The sequence below is a fragment of the Bombina bombina genome, chromosome 3, assembly GCF_027579735.1.
Source record: "Bombina bombina isolate aBomBom1 chromosome 3, aBomBom1.pri, whole genome shotgun sequence".
In the NCBI taxonomy this organism is placed as follows: Eukaryota; Metazoa; Chordata; class Amphibia; order Anura; family Bombinatoridae; genus Bombina; species Bombina bombina.
Genome location: NC_069501.1, coordinates 768,556,722 through 768,580,379, shown reverse-complemented (window position 1 = coordinate 768,580,379; position 23,658 = coordinate 768,556,722). Strand labels below are relative to the sequence as shown.

Genomic DNA, 23,658 nt, shown 5'->3' with positions numbered 1-23,658 from the left:
GGGGCCAGGATTTTAGTATTAGTTCGTCTCGCTTTTTGGGAGCTTCGCATTGATTAATCATTAATAATTCCTGGAAGAATTCATTCTCTTCATTCCACATATTATTATTAACGGTAATATTTTTAGCCCTAGTTTCAAGCATATCCATAAAATCATTTAATTCACCCGCAATATTAAACTTCCCTTTAAGGTAACTTAAGATATCTTTCTTAAGGACCTGACCTTTAGTAATAGGTATGGTTATGGGACCAATTTCATTGCTATGTATAGAATTAAATGAGTCACTTCTGGCTACAGACATTATTATATTGGTTTAGTACTTAGTTAAACTAAAATGCTAATACAATTTTTGCCAATAAAAAGAGAGAAGGAAAATTTTTATATTTCAAAAAAAAATATTATTAATTTTGAAATATGAAAAATTAATATTCCAAAATATGAGAAATTTATATTTTTGATTAACTTTGAAAATATGAAAAATCAATATTTTTGATTAATTTTGAAATATGAAAAATTAATATTTTTATTAATTTTTCAAAATTAATCTTTAATAATATTTCAAGATATTAATGTCAATCTCGAAATATGAAAATTAATATTTCAACTTTTCAAAAAAAAATTATATCTTCAAAATATTAATATCGAAATATGATTTTTTTTTTTTTTTTTTTTTTCTCTTTTATAATAATTTCTATTTACTTACAAATATATTATATCAATTATGATGGAATATTAATAAATCTCAGAAAAAGTGCCTCCAATTATTATGTCAGTATATTTATGAAAATCTTAGTAGTGCTATCCAAATAATATATAAGTTTATGGCAGGGTTGCAAACACAATAAAATAAAAAAAAATAGAAACCCTAATTAACCATGCATCTACTAGACCATACAATTAATATAAATACCTGAATTCTTTTATTTAGTTAATATCCATAAACATATTGAAGTATATTTGCAATAAAAGGAAATGAAACAAAATTTATATGCGTTAAAACCAACTCTTAAGATATGCTATCCTTCTTACAAAACCCAGAAAAATATACCTTCACAATTCAGCCTTTTAATTATTTAACACAATGGGACTAAAAACCTTTAACATCCAAGCAATACAATTCTAAACAGTGTTTATAAAACAATAGGATAATATATATTCTGCTATTTAATTTCAATTTATCCTAATACAAAATTAACTGACAATATCAGAACTTGTATAGATGAGTTACTTAGCCAATCAGACACAGATTTAAACAATATATATATAGGCTGTGAAATGCTAACTAAAACACACTGTTTCTTTAAATCTATTAAATACAAATTAACTATGCATATAACTTATCTTACAAAACCTTGAATACGTTACCAAAGTAAAAAGCAGTCGATATCCAATATTTCTTGGTAGGAATTATTTTACCTCAGATCACCAATAAGTGTATATCGCAATCAATGAGAAGGGTAGATTAGCTTTGCTCAAGTAAAGTGGTATCTCGCGTCCAGCAGGAACCAGTTACAAGTTTTAGCTTCAGCAGAAAATCTCTCCCTTTCTCTCCATTGCATTCACTTTTTATTTGGTTTTCCCATCACTGGTAAATTGTGGGTGGCCCTGCGGGAGCTGACCTTCCCATTGGTTATCTGGGAAGTCTAAATCAGATTGGCCCTTGGAAATTTCATTTTTAACAGCCAGAGAGAACCTTCTGGCTGTAGTTCTCGCAACATAACACCAGGTGGCAGCACAAACAGACACAGCAACATTTGAAACAGCTTAAGTCAGTATTTCTATGAAATGGTTATTAATTTTTATCATAATTTACTGCGACAACTATTCATAATATTTGTTTTGGATAAGTTATATCTTAATGAATTTTCTGATCATTTTGATATGAAACATCACATATCTAACATTATATTAAAATAACTTATATTTCATAGTTATATCACATCAAATATATATCTCATAGTCATATCACATCAAAGTAACTTCCATATTTTCATCTCACTATATTTTAAAAGATGTATGTGAAACTTTATAAACATTTATTTGTATGTTTATATGATATGACTTAATTCATTTCATGCGGCATTCCGTCTCTTTCTAAGATTGATGCTCATGACCAATGGTTGTCTGCAATAAAAATAGAAATAATTATTAGAGATGATCCAATCATTAGTATGTGTATGGTCCATAAGTATTTATTTATATTCTTAAAAACACAGAGGCTAAGTAAGATCTTTTGTGTTTTCAAAACATATATATCATTTCTATGTATATCTGAATTTATCTGTCTGAAAAATATAAGCAAAACAGAGGTTATTACACATTTTTGACTGACTAAAACAGTTACCTCCCAAGCTTAGCAAATACCCATGTAATAATAATATAGAATTAGACAATTTCCTAAATTTCTATATTTAATACATTCTGGGGCATGTATTTAAACAGAGAGAGAAAAAAAAATAAATGTTTATTTGCTGTCTGCTTACGTGAACTTCCAGAGTCACACCTTAGCATTTGTCTGTGTTTCCCAAGGCCTTTATTGCTCCACATGGGGTCAATCCATGAGGAATTGTAAAAGTCTTTAAAACAGCATATTTCCTGTTTAGCCAGCAGTGCAGATGTGTATTTGATAATTAACACCCATGTGCATAAAGTTGTTTCTCTATGATTTTGATCAGTTCCAAAAGGGTAATTCAGACATTTCGTCTCCATATATTTGCCTGTATCCTGAAACTATGTTATATTTTAGTTCCTTGCTAAATTATACAATTGCATAATTTAACATATTGAGTGTGTGATATCTCCCAGAGATAATCCTTTGTTCTCCTTTCAGCCAAGAATGTCTCCTGTGCAATTGGAGTGGGGGAGATCTAATCCTTTGTCCTACAGACCATGTTCATATCCACAGATCTATTAAATAAAGACAAATATACCTCTATATATTATTTAATAATATTTCAAATACCTTGACAGGATATTAGCTTTTCTACAAGAGGGTTTAGAAAAGGGTTTATCCGCTAGTTCGCTAAAGGGACAGATTTCAGCTCTGTCTATTCTTTTACACAAACGTCTGGCAGAGCATCCAGACGTCCAGGCCTTTTGTCAGGCTTTGGCTAGAATTAAGCCTGTGTTTAAAGCTGTTGCTCCTCCGTGGAGCTTAAACTTCGTTCTTAAAGTTCTTCAGGGTGTTCCGTTTGAACCCCTTCATTCCATTGATATTAAGCTTTTATCTTGGAAAGTTTTGTTTTTGATGGCTATTTCCTCGGCTCGAAGAGTCTCTGAGTTATCTGCCTTACATTTTGATTCTCCTTATCTGATCTTTCATTCAGACAAGGTAGTACTGCGTACGAAACCTGGGTTTTTACCTAAGGTTGTTTCTAACAGGAATATCAATCAAGAGATTGTTGTTCCATCATTATGTCCTAATCCTTCTTCAAAGAAGGAACGTCTTTTGTATAATCTAGACGTGGTCCGTGCTCTGAAGTTCTACTTACAGGCAACTAAAGATTTTAGACAAACTTCTTCTCTGTTTGTCGTTTACTCTGGACAGAGGAGAGGTCAAAAGGCTTCGGCTACCTCTCTCTCTTTTTGGCTTCGTGGCATAATACGTTTAGCCTATGAGACTGCTGGACAGCAGCCTCCTGAAAGAATTACAGCTCATTCCACTAGAGCTGTGGCTTCCACCTGGGCCTTTAAGAATGAGGCCTCTGTTGAACAGATTTGCAAGGCTGCAACTTGGTCTTCACTTCATACTTTTTCCAAATTTTACAAATTTGACACTTTCGCTTCTTCGGAGGCTGGTTTTGGGAGAAAGGTTCTACAGGCAGTGGTTCCTTCTGTTTAATGTTCCTGCCTTGTCCCTCCCATCATCCGTGTACTTAGCTTTGGTATTGGTATCCCATAAGTAATGGATGACCCGTGGACTGAACACACTTAACAAGAGAAAACATAATTTATGCTTACCTGATAAATTTATTTCTCTTGTAGTGTGTTCAGTCCACGGCCCGCCCTGTCTTTTTCAGGCAGGTTCTAAATTTTAAAATTATAACTCCAGTCACCACTGCACCTTATAGTTTCTCCTTTCTCGTCTTGTTTCGGTCGAATGACTGGATATGACATGTGAGGGGAGGAGCTCTATAGCAGCTCTGCTTGGGTGATCCTCTTGCAACTTCCTGTTGGGAAGGAGAATATATCCCATAAGTAATGGATGACCCGTGGACTGAACACACTACAAGAGAAATAAATTTATCAGGTAAGCATAAATTATGTTTTTGCATTAAAGGGACATGAAACCCAAAAATATTCAGATAGAGAATACAATTTAAAAAAAAGTTTCAAATGTACTTCTATTATTAAATTTGCTTCATTCTCATGTTGTTTTTTGTTGAAGAGATACTTAGGTAGGTAGCATGCACATGCTTGAAGCACTACATGACAGCAAATAGTGCTGACATCTAGTGCTCTTGCTAATGTATAACATTGTTGCAAAACTACTGCCATATAGTGTTGCAGAGACGTGCACACTCCTGAACTTACATTACTTCTAAGCAGTAAAATTAATTTAGGATATCGCTCGAGCACTAAGCTGATGGAGCACAAGTATTGGAATTCTTCATGTAGCTCTGTAATATAGTATTAATAATGATGGTTTACTTCAGGTATATTTATTATAGGGCGCTATACAAAAATTTAGGTTATGTTAAGATGCATTGGTTAAAATATTTAACCATCCACTTGCATTACCAGATTGTGTTTATTTTTTGCTTGAGGTTGCGCAAAAAATAAAATACCCAATTCTATTTATTGTTCTCCATCTGTATTTTAGCCCATAATGTTTTAAGTGAAAGAGACATTCATGCTCCTTGTCCTCATAACAAAATAATTCCAATCACTGACTTTAATACAATATATGGCCAAATGTATGTGGACACCTGACCATCACACCAGTATGAGCTTGCTGTGCATCCCATTCCAAAAACATAGGCATTATTATGGTGTTGCCTCCATATTTGCAGATATAATGGCCACAACTCTTCTGGAAAGGCTTTTCCTAAGATTTTGGAGTGTCTATTGGAATTTGTGTCTATTCAGCCAAAAGAGCATTTGTAAGATCAGGCATTGATGTTAAATGAGAAGGTCTTATCTCAAAGTCTGCTTTCCATTTCATCTTAAGTGTTCATTTGGGTTAAGGTCAGGGCTCTGTGCAGATACTTAAAGTGAATGTAAAGTTTGAGGAATGAGTGCCCGGTTTTTAATAATCCTATTAAAAACATGGGCACTTGCATACATCAAACTTTAAATTACACTGTTTTTGTTAAAATTCTTACCTTTTCTTTCTGCAAGCCTCTCCAGCCCCTCGCAAGCCTCTTCTTATGTCAGGAATGACGATTCCGGCATCCTCTAATCACGGCTTCCCCCGGGGGAATCATTGTCTAAAGCAACGCTGTGATTGGTGGAAGGCCGGAATAGTCATTTCTGACGTCGGCAGAGGCTTGCGGAGGAAGCGCTGGAGCGGCTTGCAGAAAGAAAAGGTAAGTATTTTTAAAAAAGCAGTGTAATTTAAAGTTTGATGAATGAAAGTGCCCATGTTTTTAATAGGATTATTAAAAACCGGGCACTGATTCATCAAAATTTACATTCACTTTAAGTTCCTTCATACCAAACTCATTAAACCATGTCTTCATTTTGTGCACAGGGGCACAGTCATGCTGGAACGGGAAAGGACCTTCCTTAAACTGTTGCTTAAAAGTTGGAAGCACCTAAGTGTCTAAAATGTCTTTGTAACCTGCAGAATTAAGATGACCCGTCACTGGAACTAATGGTTCAAGCCCAAACCCTGAAAAACAGCTCTAGACTAATATCGCTCTTCCACCAAACTATACAGTAGGCGCTACGTGCTGTAGGTAGTTTTCTCCTAGCATCTGCCACACCAAGATTTTTCCATCAGAATCTTCACTACAAGGAATATGTTTACACTTTTCAGAGTCTAGCGGCTGAGTGCTTTACACCAATCCAGCAGACACTTGGGTTTGCATTTGCTGATGTGAGGCTTGTGCACAGATACATGGCCATAGAAATTCATTTAATGAAGCCCCAGAGTTCTTGTGTTGATGTTGGTTCCAGAGGCAGTCTGGAACTCTGTAGGTAGCATGCTCCTCGTATCCATCACATCCAGATTCTTACATCAGACTGCCTGATAGTGAAGCATGATTCATCACTCCAGAGAACACGTTTCCACTGCTTCAGAGTCCATTGTTAGTGTGGTTTACAGCACTCCAGCTGATGCTTTTGCGATGCAAATGTGGATGTTGTTTCCTGAAGCAGTTTGGAACTCTGTAGTGAGTGATACAACAGATAATCATATGAAATTTCACAAACTAAATTGTGGCAAAGTTGGCATCCCGTTTACAGTCAGAGCTTTTCAATATGATCTATTGTACTGCTAATCCTTGTCAATGGAGATTTCATTGCTAACGGCTAGATTGTATGCACCTGTTAGCAATGGGTGTGGCTGAAACACCTGAACTCAATTAGTAGCAGGCGTGTCCACATACTTTTGGCCTTATAATGTATATTCTGGAATAATTATCATTTAACTAGGAGACACTGTTAAAGCTTTTTTTTTTTTTTTGACAGATCGACTCCATGAAAGATGACAGAGGAGGTCATTGTTATTGCCAAGTGGGATTATACGGCACAACAGGACCAAGAACTTGATATAAAGAAAAATGAACGTTTATGGCTGCTAGATGACTCGAAAACATGGTGGAGGGTGCGAAATGGTGCTAACAAAACAGGATATGTGCCATCAAACTATGTGGAACGAAAGAATAGTTTAAAAAAGGGATCGCTGGTTAAAAATTTGAAAGACACGCTGGGTAAGCCTTTGTGTTTTTAAAAGTATGTTGAAATGTGTAAACTAGATTGACAATTGTGTCAGGTGGGTCATAGGTGAATGTGCATTTGAGCTGCAGAATTTAAAATGACCACTTTTATTCATGTGGTGTTATTGCTGTTATAGGATTCTTTTATTAAATACCTAGCATATAATAATAATATAACTTTAAAAAACAATATTGAGCACAGTTGACGTTCCCTGTAAAGGCTAGGCTATATATATTCCTGCATATAACCTTTCCTTCCATAAGGCAGGGAGAGTCCACAACTTCATTCCTTACTGTTGGGAAATACAACACCTGACCACCTGGAGGAGGCAAAGACACCCCAGCCAAATGCTTAAATATCCCTCCCACTTCCCCTATCACCCCAGTCATTCTTTGCCTTTCATCACTATAGGAGGTGGCAGAGAAGTGTCCGAAGATTTAGGATAGTCCTGTAATAGGTATGTTCCCTTCAAGAAAGGACAGGAGTTTTAACTAATCAGGTCAACCACTCAGTGAGAGTATTGATGAATGCAGGGAAAGTTTTTCTGCGAACCCATCCAGACTGTCGCCTAACAGCTCCTGAGCAATTAGTGTAGATGGGTTTCACTGCTTGCTGTTACACACTCAAGTCCATGTCGCTGCAAGACTGTCACTTCAGAGGCTGTGCCTGTTCCACGGCATGGATCCTGGAGGGTAAGACCGTTTATATATACACTTTTGCTATACAGGGTCTCAGTGTGGCTACTTTATGCTTCAATAGGATCACAGGTTAATATCTCCTTCAGGGAGATTATTTGAACAGCTAGGGGTTATTTACAACTGCTTTAATGTGAGAGTTTTTGGGCTCATAGACTGTGTGCTTTTGGCTTGGAATAAACAAGTTTTATTATCGTTTTTGAGTGTTGCGCAGTTCATAATAGCTTAGCTCCTTTTTCATAGCAGGGGAAGGTCCTGTCCTACGCACCACGTGACCGGGTGCGTTTTTTTTTAAATTTTCCTACGATCCTGCTGCGGACATCACTCCTAAGGAGAGCATTTTCACTGTTAGCTGTCTTAGTCTAGGAGAGGTGGTGAGTGCCCAGCCATTGGGGCTACAGAGGATGAGTCAGTCTCGCCGGAAAAGCCGTTATGAAGCAACGGTCTAAAGACCGCTGCTCCTTAACTGGTCCGCCTGCTCTGAGGTTGTGGTCATCAATCCGCCCGATCTCATACAATCGGGCTGATTGACACCCCCTGCTAGTGGCCGATTGGCCGTGAATTTGCAGGGGGCGGCATTGCAAGAACTGCTTGTGCACTGATGAATGCTGCTGAGCGCATCATGTCGGACAGATGGATGATAAATCGGCCCCAAAGTCTGCTGATATGACTTCTAAATCCAGACTCCTTTCTTTTCCTTTCAAGGGGAAGATTTTATTCGGTCCAGGGCTGGACTCCATTATTTCTACGGTTACCGGAGGGAAAGGTGCCTTCCTACCGCAGGATAAGAAGAATAGACCTAAGGGACAGCAATCGTCTAATTTTCGTTCCTTTCGTTCTGACAAATCACTACAACAGCAATCCTCATCCAAGCCCGAGCAACCCCAGAGTACTTAGAAGCCGGCACAATCCTGGAATAAGTCCGAACAGACTAAGAAGTAGGGAGACGCTTGGTTGCAGGATGTACAGGATCCTTGGGTCCTGGAGGTTGTTAACTCAGGGATCCCGGATAGGATTCAAATCTCATCTGCCCAGGGGCAGATTCCTAATCTCCAGACTATCTTCAAGACCAGAAAAGAGGACTGCCTTTTTAGGTTGCATACGGGATCTCTCTTCTCTAGGAGTAATTGTCCCTCCCGGTACCTACAGCAGAAAGATGTTTGGGGTTTTATTTAAACCTTTTCGTGGTTCCAAAAAAGGAGGGAACTTTTCATCTAATTCTGGACTTAAAGTGCCTAAACAAGTTTCCGAATGTTCCCTCTTTCAAGATGGAGACAATACGGTCAATTCTTCCTCTGGTTCAGGAAGGCCAGTTTATGACCACCATAGACCTGAAGGATACATACCCTCACGTTCCGATACACAGGAAACATTTTCAGTTTCTGAGGTTTGATTTTCTGGACCTGCACTCCCAGTTCATAGCTCTTCCGTTTGGCCTAGCTACTGCTCCAAAGATATTTACGAAGGTTCTGGGGGCTCTTCTAGCCCTTGCCAGAACACAAGGTATTGCAGTAGCGCCTTACCTGGACGATATCTTTGTACAGGCACCATCTTTTCGTCTAGCGGGAGAACACTCAGAATCCCTTCTCAGTCTTCTTGGATCACATGGATTGAAGATAAACTTGGAAAAGAGTTCTCTTACTCCAAGTACCAGAGTGAATTTCCTGGGGAAAATAATAGACTCTATATCCATGAGAATATTTCTAACAGATCAGAGACGTTGCCAGCTAACTACTGCATGTCTTGCCCTCCAGGCCTCCTTGAGACCCCCAGTGGCCCAGAGTATAGAGGTGATTGGACTCATGGTGTCCTGTATGGACATCATTCCCTTTGCCAGATTCCAGATGCAAGCCTTTCCGGCTGGGGAGCCATTTGGGGCGCCAAGAAGGCTCAAGGGCTGTTGGCTCAGGAGGAGTCCTCCCTTCCGATCAATATATTGAAACTTCTGGCAATTTTCAATGCTCTGAAGGCTTTTCCCTTTTTCGATTTGTCGCGGTTTATCAGATTCCAATCAGACAATATATCTTTGGTTGCCTACATCAACCATCATGGGGAATGAGAAGTTCCTTGACTATGAGAGAAGTATTTCATCTAATCTGGAATAAAGAATTTGCTTCTTTTTGCTACGTTTTCTTGGATATTTTCTATAATGTTAAGGTTGCCAGAATTTTATCTTTTCTCCAGGATGTTAGTTCCCTGAAGGGATAGATATTGGCCCTGTCGGTGTTATTGCACAGAAGATTGGCAGAGCTTCCAGATGTGCAGTCCTTTGTTAAAGGGACAGTCAACACTAGAATTTTTGTTGTTTTAAAAGATAGATAATCCCTTAATTACCCATTCCCTAGTTTTGCATAACCAACACAGTTATAATAATACACGTTTTACCTCTGTTATTACCTTGTATCTAAGAATCTGCAGACTGCCCCCTTATTTCAGTTCTTTTGACAGACTTGCATTTTAGCCAATCAGTGTTCAATCCTCGGTAAATTCACGTGCATGAGCTCAAAGCTATCTTTTTGAAACACATGAACTTATGCCCTCTAGTGGTCAAAATGCATTCAGCTTAGAGGCGGCCTTTAAGGTCTAAGAAATTAGCATATTAACCTCCTAAGTTTAGCTTTTAACTAAGAATACCAAGAGAACAATGCTAAATTGGTGATAAAAGTAAATTGGAAAGTTGTTTAAAATTACATGTCCTATTTGAATCATGAAAGTTTTTTTTGGACTTGACTGTCCCTTTAAGACTCTGACTAGAATCAGACCTTTGTTTAGATCTGGGGCTCCGCCTTGGAGCCTCAATCTTGTTCTTCTTGTTTTACAGCACGCTCCATTTGAGCCTATACATACTGTTGACATTAAATTATCTTGGAAGGTTCTTTTTTTTTTGTTGGCTATTGCCTCTATGCGCAGAGTTTCTGAGATTTCTGCTTTGCAATGTGACCCCCCTTACCTTGTTTTTCATGCTATTAAGGTGGTTTTATGTACTAAGTTAGGTTTCCTTCCTAAGGTTGTGTCAGATCGCAACATTAATCAAGAGATCGTTATTCCTTTCTTGTTTCCCAATCCTTCTTCGGCGAAGGAGCGTTTGCTTCACAATCTAGAAGTGGTTTGTGCCTTGAAGTTCTACCTTCAGGCTACTAAGGAGTTCAGACAATCTTCATCTTTGTTTGTCATCTATGCAGGTAAACGTAGGGGTCAAAAGGCCACTATGTCTTCCCTGTCTTTGTTGTTGAGAAGTGTCATCCGCCTAGCTTATGAGACGGCGGGACAGCAGCCTTCTGCGAGGATTACGGCTCATTCCACTAGAGCAATGGCTTCCTCCTGGGCTTTTAAGAACAAAGCCTCTATGGATCAGATTTGTAAGGCGGCTACCTGGTCCTTCTTTACACACTTTTTCTAAATTTTACAAGTTTGATGTGTTTGCTTCGGCTGAAGCAGCTTTCGGGAGAAAAGTTTTGTAGGCTGTGGTGCCCTCAGACTAGGGTCTTCCTCTCTTTTGTTCCCTCCCATTATTCCTTCAGTGTCCTCTGGTGCTTGGGCATAGTTTTCCCAACAGTAAGGAATGAAGTTGTGTACTCTCCTTGCCTTATGGAAGGAAAACATAATTTATGCTTACCAGACAAATTCATTTCCTTCCTGGCAGGGATAGTCCACGACCCTGCCCGTAATTTTTTTTTTGGGCGGCTCCCTTTTTATATTATTTCTTCTGGCACCTTTATACCCTGATGTTTCTCCTACTTTTTCTTGTTTTCTCGGCAGAATGACTGGTGTGATAGGGGAAGTGGGAGGGATATATAAGTCTTTGGCTGGGGTGTCTTTGCCTCCTCCTGGTGGCCAGGTGTTGTATTTCCCAACAGTAAGGAATGAAGTCGTCGACTCTCCCTGCCAGGAAGGGAAGGAATTTCTCTGGTAAGCATAAATTATGTTATTTAGAAAACTATTTAAGCTATAGCTATTTGATTACAAACCATTTTCCATGCATTCCACCGGAAATAATTGGCTTTAGCTTTGCTTGTCACCAACATTACTAATGTGTTCCTTTATACAACGGGTTATCAGTTCCAGAAACAATCTTAGGAGTGCAATTTCTAAACTCCTGTTTTAAAGAAAAGAATAATCTTCTGTAGTTTTGTCTGAATCTATCCAAAAGTAAATGTAGATGTTGGTCTTCTTTCTTTTTGCAGCTGTGTATAGCTGATGTCATATTGAGCAAGGAAATCACATAATATAGGGATATGTGTCGAAGAAACTGAAACATTGTTAGAACTAAAATTTTAGGCACTGTGGCTCACTGGCTCCTGAGATATTTGTCAAGCCCTGTTATAAATTTAGTCTTAGATATTTTAGTTGTAAATCTAACTGGTAGGAACAACAAAATCATTGATTAAAGTGAAGGTAAATTTTGATGAATTAGTGCCCGGTTTTTAATAATCCTATTAAAAACAAGGGCACTTTAATTCATCAAAATTGACATTTCGCAAGTTTAATAAAAAACGTACCTTTTAATCCTGGCAGCCGCTCCAGCACTTCCTCCACCTGTCGCAAGCCGTCTTTGCGGGTCCAAAATGACGAATCCGGCTTCCTCCAATCATGGTGTTGCATCTGGCCAAGATTCCCCCGGGGGGGAAGCCATGATTGGAGGAAGCCGGGTTCGTCATTTCGGACGTCTGCAGAGGCTTCCGACGGTTGGGGGAATCGCTGGAGCGGCTGCGAGGATTAAAAGGTAAGTTTTTGAAGAAAAGAAGAGAAATGTCAATTTTGATGAATTAAAGTGCCCTTGTTTTTAATAGGATTATTAAAAAGCGGGCACTAATTCATCAAAATTGACCTTCACTTTAAAGCAGAGGCTGACAAATTTGTCTTTCATGATTCAGATAGAAAAACATGTCACAGGGAGGTCTATCGGTCCTATCGTGACTGTGGGGAGAGTGTGTGGGCATGAAGGGGTTAATAGCACCCAGCCTCTGGCTACCTTATCGCTATACTTCTACAAGGGCATAAAGTGACACCAAATTAAATCCTAAATCCTGCCTGCATCACCCCATATCAACTACACTGCCACCACCCAAGAATTTTAGATAAAGGTGTCTTGGGCAACTGCAATTACATGCCAGTAATACTCAAATTCAAGACTTCAGACAGAGCCCAAAGACAGAATTAGATTGATATTTTAATGACAAAAAGATGAATAAATGTTACACAGTGCCAAATCACATAAAAAATAACATACAAAAAACAAAATAGGCAAATGCAAAATACAGTTCTTGAAATAAAATGGGACTTAGACCAAAACACAGAACCTATACTTAAACACATATCACTGATAAGCAGCTGGCCTGTGGGAACCTCTTGTTAAGTCCTCTCTGATGTTCAAAAAATAATCAGTGAAGTTCTGTCTGAATCTGGGCTGCATTTTACTATATTCCGGAACCTTTTTCCTTTGTCCATTTCCCCCTTGCTCACATGACCAGTTTATGGCACATTATTTATTAAGATCACTGAGTTTGAGCCCATGCTCTTTATCTAAAAGCTGACTGTGTGCTATATGCAGAATCTCAAAGAGGGCTAGAAGCAGATACAGATACACAAAAAGAAAAAACAATTCAGGTTCACCCTGACAATGCTGGGATATCACCTCTGCTGGATGACTATTCCAGATATCCACTACATCTCATGAGGGTATCATCACAATACAATTTTACTTCTATTGTCATATTTGTTTTTTTATTTTTTTGTTGAAGAGATATATAGATAGGTAATGTGCACATGCCTGAAGCACTACATGACAAGAAATAGTGCTGCCATCTAGTGCTCTTGCTAATGTATAACAGTGTTACAAAACTGCTACCATATAATGCTACAGACACGTGCACGCCCCTGAACTTACCTTCATGCTTTTCGACAAAGAATAACAAGAAAACAAAGAAAATTTGATAATAGAAGTAAATTGGAAAGTTTTTTTTTTTAAATTGTATGTTCTTAATCATGAAAGCAAATGTTTGGGTTTTATGTCCCTTTAACTTAGACAGCAAAAATATTTTGGAGCAAGACACACATTTTATTAGAGCAAAAAATAACTAAGGAGTACAATTTTAGGAGCCATGGCTCCCTAGCTCCTAGCATGACAAGCCTTGCAAAAAAAAATCGGAATATGTTGTCAATGCCACTTGTGCAGAGTTTACTAATTAAATATACTATTCAAAAAGGCTTAAATGGCAATGTCAAAATACTGCATCTTAAAATTCACCGGTTTGAAACTCCCTTGCAGTTTGTTGTGCTTTACAAAGGCTTTATATATCGCCAATGTTCCACAGTAAAATAATTCACTTTGTCAAGGATTTATTACAGTAGATTCTTTTTTGTTTATGCAGATGTGGATTCAGCTGTGAGCACTATAGATCACTTGCCATTTTTTAAGTAAACTAATTTTTAGATTAATTCTGTGAAATACATCTGGTCCAGAAAGTTCATTTCTGTTGTTTGGTTATGCGTGTATATCAGGGGGGATTTTATTTAAATCAAATTGATTTAAATCACTAGTCAGTAAGACTCATTTAAATAGATTTAAATCATTGTTTTCTTTTTTAGAATAATACGTTTTCAGATGATTTTTTCCAGTTCTATCAGACCATTACTGATTTGGTTATATATCATTAGATATGCATAGATAAATTCAAATGAATGAAATTATTGGGAAGTGAACTGTCTCCAGTTTAAAATCTTAATTCATATTTGATCAACTTTTCACTTGTACTTTATTGGAAGGAATAAAAATGATTACATTAACAATAACAATTGAAATAGTTTTATTTAACTAAAACAATAACATTATATTTCATTTTTAATGTTTGCCCCTCCGCACACTTAGGTCCTTATGCAGATCTACTCCACTCCAAAAAATCTTCTATTCACTGAGCTTCTTGAAACTTAGTATGGGTTGATTCTGTGTAAATAAATTTGCAGCGGAGCAATTGCATTAAAGGGACAGTAAAGTCAAAATTAAACTTTCATGATTCAGAAAGAACAGGCAATTTTTAACAATTCTCCAGTTGACTTTTCCTATCTAATTTGCTTTGTTCTCTTGGTATCCATTGTTGAAAAGCTTACATAGGTAGTCTCAGAAGCAAAGTTAAGCAAATTCTGTGGGAATACACAAGAACAAAAGGGCGCCTCCTATTGTAATACACAATATACAGTCAGGCACAATATAAGACAGGTACTCACAATGGTTGCAGCACCCACTTGTGCTTAGCGACGCCTACTGGGATCTCTGTGTCCCAGCTCACTATTTCTGGGATCCTTGTAACTTCAAACAAATTGAGCAAGTTCTATGGGAATATATAAGAACAAAAGGGCTCCTTCTAGTGTAATATAGTTTTACACAATATACAATCAAACACAATGTAAGATAGGTACTCACAATGGTTGCAGCACCCACTTGTGCTTAGTAACACCGACTGGGATCTCTTAGTGTCCCAGCTCACTGTTCCTTAGATCCTGCACACCACCGTTTCTGGGCGTTTCCCCAAAAGCAAAAAGACTCTCAGGCTCTCAGTCAGGTTACAAAAGTATCTAATTTTTAAAAAAAAATATAATAAAAGCATAGGGTTCAAACAAAAACCACTATGTGATAAAATATTGCAACGCGTTCCTCAGCTTACACGCTGTTTCCTCAGGAATATACATCCTAACTGAGAGCTCTAAGCTTTAAACAAAACATATCCAATCAAAGCTGGAATTTGCTTTCCCTCCTCTCTACCCAGGTGTATAATGTGATAATTAGTTAACCCTCCATGTTCCTCTATCACACTGTAGAGTGAAAATAATTAATTCCCCACATACAATAAACCATTGCCAATGATATCTTTCCTTGATGTGTGTAACAACATGCCCGTGAGTTTCTAGAATATAAATACATTTCAAAACATGTGTTACATCTAACCTTATATACTGTTTGGATTATGAACTCATAAATGACAAAGATTAGACTCGCTATAGTAATGATTTAAACCTTGTTTCTCTTGTTAAGTGTATCCAGTCCACGGATCATCCATTACTTGTGGGATATTCTCCTTCCCAACAGGAAGTTGCAAGAGGATCACCCACAGCAGAGCTGCCATATAGCTCCTCCCCTCACTGCCATATCCAGTCATTCTCTTGCAACTCTCAACTAAGATGGAGGTCGTAAGAGGACTGTGGTGTTTTATACTTAGTTTATTTCTTCAATCAAAAGTTTGTTATTTTTAAATGGTACCGGAGTGTACTGTTTATCTCAGGCAGTATTTAGAAGAAGAATCTGCCTGCGTTTTCTATGATCTTAGCAGAAGTAACTAAGATCCTTTGCTGTTCTCACATATTCTGAGGAGTGAGGTAACTTCAGAGGGGGAATAGCGTGCAGGTTTTCCTGTAATAAGGTATGTGCAGTTAAAATATTTTTCTAGGGAATGGAATTTGCTAGAAAATGCTGCTGATACCGAAGTAATGTAAGTAAAGCCTTAAATGCAGTGATAGCGACTGGTATCAGGCTTATTAATAGAGATACATACTCTTATAAAAGTGTATTTTAAAACGTTTGCTGGCATGTTTAATCGTTTTTTACATATGTTTGGTGATAAAACTTATTGGGGCCTAGTTTTTTCCACATGGCTGGCTTGAATTTTGCCTAGAAACAGTTCCCTGAGGCTTCCCACTGTTGTAATATGAGTGGGAGGGGCCTATTTTGGCGTTTTTTTGCACAGCAAAAATTACAGACACAGACATCCAGCTTCTTCCTGCATGATCCAGGACTTCTGAAGGGCTCAAAAGGCTTCAAAAGTCGTGTTGAGGGAGGTAAAAAGCCACAGTAGAGCTGTGGCAGTTGTTGTGACTGTTTAAAAAACGTTTTTGTCATTTGTTATTCCGTTTTTGGTATTAAGTGGTTAATCATCCATTTGCAAGTGGGTGCAATGCTCTGCTAACTTATTACATACACTGTAAACATTTCGTTAGTGTAACTGCATTTTTTCACTGTTATTTCAAAATTTGGGAAAATTTGTGTTTCTTAAAGGCGCAGTAACGTTTTTTATATTGCTTGTAAACTTCTTTTAAAGTGTTTTCCAAGCTTGCTAGTCTCATTGCTAGTCTGTTTAAACATGTCTGACACAGAGGAACCTACTTGTTCATTATGTTTGAAAGCCATGGTGGAGCCCCATAGGAGAATGTGTACTAAATGTATTGATTTCACCTTAAACAGTAAAGATCAGTCTTTATCTATAAAAGAATTATCACCAGAGGGTTCTATCGAGGGGGAAGTTATGCCGACTAACTCTCCCCACGTGTCAGACCCTTCGCCTCCCGCTCAGGGGACGCACGCTAATATGGCGCCAATTACATCAGGGACGCCCATAGCGATTACCTTGCAGGACATGGCTGCAATCATGAATAATACCCTGTCAGAAGTATTATCTAGATTGCCTGAATTAAGAGGCAAGCGCGATAGCTCTGGGGTTAGGAGAGATACAGAGCGCGCAAATGCTGTTAGAGCCATGTCTGATACTGCGTCACAGTATGCAGAACATGAGGACGGAGAGCTTCAGTCAGTGGGTGACATCTCTGACTCGGGGAAACCTGATTCAGAGATTTCTAATTTTAAATTTAAGCTTGAGAACCTCCGTGTATTGATTGGGGAGGTATTAGCTGCTCTGAATGACTGTAACACAGTTGCAATTCCAGAGAAATTGTGTAGGCTGGATAGATACTATGCGGTGCCGGTGTGTACTGACGTTTTTCCTATACCTAAAAGGCTTACAGAAATTATTAGCAAGGAGTGGGATAGACCCGGTGTGCCCTTTTCCCCACCTCCTATATTTAGAAAAATGTTTCCAATAGACGCCACTACACGGGACTTATGGCAGACGGTCCCTAAGGTGGAGGGAGCAGTTTCTACTTTAGCAAAGCGTACCACTATCCCGGTTGAGGACAGTTGTGCTTTTTCAGATCCAATGGATAAAAAAATTGGAGGGTTACCTTAAGAAAATGTTTATTCAACAAGGTTTTATTTTACAGCCCCTTGCATGCATTGCGCCTGTCACTGCTGCGGCGGCATTCTGGTTTGAGGCCCTGGAAGAGGCCATCCAGACAGCTCCATTGAATGAAATTATTGACAAGCTTAGAACGCTTAAGCTAGCTAACTCATTTGTTTCTGATACCATTGTTCATTTGACTAAACTAACGGCTAAGAATTCCGGATTCGCCATCCAGGCGCGTAGGGCGCTATGGCTTAAATCCTGGTCAGCTGACGTGACTTCAAAGTCTAAATTACTCAACATTCCTTTCAAGAGGCAGACCTTATTCGGGCCTGGCTTGAAGGAAATTATTGCTGACATTACTGGAGGCAAGGGTCATACCCTTCCTCAGGACAGGGCCAAATCAAAGGCCAAACAGTCTAATTTTCGTGCCTTTCGAAATTTCAAGGCAGGAGCAGCATCAACTTCCTCCGCTTCAAAACAAGAGGGAACTGTTGCTCATTCAAGACAGGCCTGGAAACCTAACCAGTCCTGGAAAAAGGGCAAGCAGGCCAGAAAGCCTGCTGCTGCCCCCAAGACAGCATGAAGGAACGGCCCCCTATCCAGAAACGGATCTAGTGGGGGGCAGACTTTCTCTCTTCGCCCAGGCGTGGGCAAGAGATGTTCAGAATCCCTGGGCGTTGGAGATCATATCTCAGGGATATCTTCTGGACTTCAAAGCTTCTCCTCCACAAGGGAGATTTCATCTTTCAAGGTTATCAGCAAACCAGATAAAGAAAGAGGCATTCCTAAGCTGTGTGCAAGACCTCCTAGTAATGATCCATCCAGTTCCGCGGACGGAACAAGGACAGGGATTTTATTCAAATCTGTTTGTGGTTCCCAAGAAAGAGGGAACCTTCAGACCAATCTTGGATCTAAAGATCTTAAACAAATTCCTCAGAGTTCCATCATTCAAAATGGAAACTATTCGGACCATCCTACCCATGATCCAAGAGGGTCAGTACATGACCACAGTGGACTTAAAGGATGCCTACCTTCACATACCGATTCACAAAGATCATCATCGGTTCCTAAGGTTTGCCTTTCTAGACAGGCATTACCAATTTGTAGCTCTTCCCTTCGGGTTGGCCACAGCCCCGAGAATTTTTACAAAGGTTCTGGGCTCACTTCTGGCGGTTCTAAGACCGCGAGGCATAGCGGTGGCTCCGTATCTAGACGACATCCTGATACAGGCGTCAAGCTTTCAAATTGTCAAGTCTCATACAGAGATAGTTCTGGCATTTCTGAGGTCGCATGGGTGGAAAGCGAACGTGGAAAAGAGTTCTCTATCACCACTCACAAGAGTCTCCTTCCTAGGGACTCTTATAGATTCTGTAGAGATGAAAATTTACCTGACGGAGTCTAGGTTATCAAAACTTCTAAATGCTTGCCGTGTCCTTCATTCCATTCCACGCCCGTCAGTGGCTCAGTGCATGGAAGTAATTGGCTTAATGGTAGCGGCAATGGACATAGTGCCATTTGCGTGCCTGCATCTCAGACCGCTGCAATTATGCATGCTAAGTCAGTGGAATGGGGATTACTCAGATTTGTCCCCTCTACTAAATCTGGATCAAGAGACCAGAGATTCTCTTCTCTGGTGGCTTTCTCGGGTCCATCTGCCCAAGGGTATGACCTTTCGCAGGCCAGATTGGACGATTGTAACAACAGATGCCAGCCTTCTAGGTTGGGGCGCAGTCTGGAACTCCCTGAAGGCTCAGGGATCGTGGACTCAGGAGGAGAAACTCCTCCCAATAAATTTTCTGGAGTTAAGAGCAATATTCAAGGCTCTCCTAGCTTGGCCTCAGTTAGCAACACTGAGGTTCATCAGATTTCAGTCGGACAACATCACAACTGTGGCTTACATCAACCATCAAGGGGGAACCAGGAGTTCCCTAGCGATGTTAGAAGTCTCAAAGATAATTCGCTGGGCAGAGTCTCACTCTTGCCACCTGTCAGCGATCCACATCCCAGGCGTAGAGAACTGGGAGGCGGATTTTCTAAGTCGTCAGACTTTTCATCCAGGGGAGTGGGAACTCCATCCGGAGGTGTTTGCTCAACTGGTCCATCGTTGGGGCAAACCAGAACTGGATCTCATGGCGTCTCGCCAGAACGCCAAGCTTCCTTGTTACGGATCCAGGTCCAGGGACCCGGGAGCAACGCTGATAGATGCTCTAGCAGCTCCTTGGTTCTTCAACCTGGCCTATGTGTTTCCACCGTTTCCTCTGCTCCCTCGACTGATTGCCAAAATCAAACAGGAGAGAGCATTGGTGATTCTGATAGCGCCTGCGTGGCCACGCAGGACCTGGTATGCAGACCTAGTGGACATGTCATCTCTTCCACCATGGACTCTGCCTCTGAGGCAGGACCTTCTAATACAAGGTCCTTTCAATCATCCAAATCTAATTTCTCTGAGACTGACTGCATGGAGATTGAACGCTTGATTCTATCAAGGCTTGGCTCAGTCAGTCATTGATACCTTAATACAGGCTCGGAAACCTGTCACCAGGAAAATCTACCATAAGATATGGCGTAAATATCTTTATTGGTGTTAATCCAAGAGTTACTCATGGAGTAAGGTTAGAATTCCTAGGATATTGTCCTTTCTCCAAGAGGGTTTGGACAAAGGCTTATCAGCTAGTTCTTTAAAAGGAAAGATCTCTGCTCTATCTATTCTTTTGCACAAACGTCTGGCAGAAGTTCCAGACGTCCATTCATTTTGTCAGGCTTTGGTTAGGATTAAGCCTGGGTTTAAAACTGTTGCTCCCCCGTGGAGCTTAAACTTGGTTCTTAAAGTTCTTCAGGGAGTTCCGTTTGAACCCCTTCATTCCATTGATATTAAACTTTTATCTTGGAAAGTTCTGTTTTTGATGGCTATTTCCTCGGCTTGAAGAGTCTCTGAGTTATCTGCCTTACATTGTGATTCTCCTTATCTGATTTTTCATTCAGACAAGGTAGTTCTGCGTACCAAACCTGGGTTTTTACCTAAGGTGGTTTCTAACGGGAATATCAATCAAGAGATTGTTGTTCCATCATTGTGTCCTAATCCTTCTTCAAAGAAGGAACGTCTTTTGCATAATCTGGACGTAGTCCGTGCCTTGAAGTTTTACTTACAGGCTACTAAAGATTTTCGTCAAACATCTGCCCTGTTTGTCGTTTACTCTGGACAGAGGAGAGGTCAAAAAGCTTCGGCAACCTCTCTCTCCTTTTTGGCTTCGGAGCATAATACGCTTAGCCTATGAAACTGCTGGACAGCAGCGCCCTGAAAGGATTACAGCTCATTCTACTAGAGCTATGGCTTCCACCTGGGCCTTTAAAAATGAGGCCTCTGTTGAACAGATTTGCAAGGCTGCGACTTGGTCTTCGCTTCACACCTTTTCAAAATTTTACAAATTTGACACTTTTGCTTCTTCGGAGGCTGTTTTTGGGAGAAAGGTTCTACAGGCAGTGGTTCCTTCCGTTTAAGTTCCTGCCTTGTCCCTCCCATCATCCGTGAACTTTAGCTTTGGTATTGGTATCCCACAAGTAATGGATGATCCGTGGACTGGATACACTTAACAAGAGAAAACATAATTTATGCTTACCTGATAAATTTATTTCTCTTGTAGTGTATCCAGTTCACGGCCCCCCCTGTCCTTTTAAGGCAGGTCTAAATTTTAATTAAACTACAGTGACCACTGCACCCTATGGTTTCTCCTTTCTCGTCTTGTTTCGGTCGAAAGACTGGATATGGCAGTGAGGGGAGGAGCTATATAGCAGCTCTGCTGTGGGTGATCCTCTTGCAACTTCCTGTTGGGAAGGAGAATATCCCACAAGTAATGGATGATCCGTGGACTGGATACACTACAAGAGAAATAAATTTATCAGGTAAGCATAAATTATGTTTTTACTAACCTTAAAGAGGTAATTTGTGGCAATTTCAACACACAGATTAGAATTGGTACATATCAAGGCGTATTTGTGATCTATATCTGACATATTGTATCACTACTTAAAGCGTCATATTACGTCAAGAGGGTCAACAAAACCGCTGACAGGTATCGTCATACTACGACATGTGGATAAACAAACCCGCCCACAAATATCGGCGTGATTTTACTCTTTAACCATCTGTTATAGAGGTGTCTACTTCCAGATCTCTTAAGCTGTCACGACTACCAGATGACAAAACATAAAGTTACGTGATACACCACTCTCAAAGAATACAGTACTAATCTACTCTAGATCTCTAATAAATGCCTACGATTACAAATATGTTTACCTGTGTCTATAATATTCTCAATATAATGTGTGTGTTTTTATCTAACCTGATCTTAATTAATCTAATAAAATAAGTGGATTCATCTGATTGCACTTAAACCAACCAAAATGAAGAATATATATGATGTATACAACTTTTAGCAGGATTATCTATAATAATAAGTGTTAACTCGTACAAAAGAAAAAAAGAACACACTTTTTATTCTGTAAATGCCCTAATGTTAATACTTTACAAACATATAATCATTGGCACCTGCTAAAAATGGACCCTATTCTGAAACAGATATTAGAAGACAAACCTAATGTTACATTCAGAAGAGCACCTACGATTAAAAGTCGAATAGCCCCCAGTAAAGTAGTAATGAACAAGAGAATAGCTGGAAAGACATCGGCATCACAAACAATACAGTAAAGGGAGCATTTATATGTAAAATTAAGATCTGTAACGTGTAAATTTATTACACATACGACGGGACACTCGTACCAACTTAAGGAGAGATTGGATTGCAGTTCAAACTATGTTATCTATTTGTAAACATCTGAATGTGGAGCCCAGTATTTGGGGCGCACGATCCGTAAAATTAGAAAGCGCTGGGGAGAACACTATAGAAATATCACAAAAGGCAGTTTAAAACACAGTGCATCCAGACATCATATTAAATGTCATCAGGGAAAGAGTAGCACCTTTCGCATAACCAGTTTGGAGAAAATCTACCCTAGGCAGGTATGAATCCGTTATACCTGTCTAAGACAAAGAGAAACTTATTGTATTTTTAAGTTTGGTAGTTTATTTCCAAAAGGGTTAAACGAAAACATAGATATGGCTGCACTTTAACAATATTGGTTTCTATATGGTGGTCCTATATATGTTTGGTTTGTAGTCCTTATAATCCTTGTATGTGTGTACCGGGTTGCCCGGGTAACTATATGCATATTCTATTACTTGTATCTAATACATACCATAGGTACATATGATATTAGTAGGTGTATTGTATAAAAAATAGATAGGTACACTCTAAATTAACTTACTTATATATCTATTATCACACATGTGACACTGAATGCATTTATTATCTACACATTAAATGTCACATATTGTACATTAAAGCAATTAATTTTTGACATTGCATTTTCACATGCACACACTAGGTAACATTAGAGTAGATTGAATATTATTTGCCTTACCATTATACCTATTATTCTTAACAGTCACTTAACACATTATATTTGAATACATGTACCAACTAAGGTTGTATTATCATACAACTCTATTATTATAGATAATCCTGCTAAAAGTTGTATACATCATATATATTTGTCATTTTGGTTGGTTTAAGTGCAATCGGATGAATCCGGTTATTTTATTAGATTAATTAAGATCAGGTTAGATAAAAACACTCACATTATATTGAGAGTATTATAGACACAGGTAAACATTATATTTGTAATCGTATGCATTTATTAGAGATCTAGAGTAGATTAGTACTGTATTCTTTGAGAGTGGTGTATCGCGTAACTTTATGTTCTGTCATCTGGTAGTCGTGACAGCTTAAGAGATCTGGAAGAAGACACCTCTATAACAGATAGTTAAAGAGTAAAATCATGCCCGATATTTGTATGTGGGTTTGTTTATCCACATGTCGTAGTATGACGATACCTGTGGGCGGTTTTGTTGATCCTCTTGACGTAATATGACGATTTAACTTGTGGATTGTCGGGTAGGGAAGAGGCAAAACCGCCCATGGGCTATCAGTTCCATAAGAAATGGCAACAAGTAGTGA

The 23,658-nt window shown here is 39.0% G+C and overlaps 1 protein-coding gene across 3 annotated transcripts in view; it reads left to right on the top strand.

Moving 5' to 3' along the window:
• NCK2 (NCK adaptor protein 2) overlaps nt 1–23,658 on the top strand; it is a 347,404-nt gene that overhangs the window by 231,449 nt on the left and 92,297 nt on the right. For all 3 annotated transcript variants that reach the window (XM_053707634.1, XM_053707632.1, XM_053707633.1), the window contains one exon: nt 6,634–6,875. In XM_053707634.1, the coding sequence (XP_053563609.1) occupies nt 6,650–6,875 (226 nt within the window). In that variant the 5' untranslated portion in view covers nt 6,634–6,649. The remainder of the gene's footprint in view (nt 1–6,633; nt 6,876–23,658) is intronic.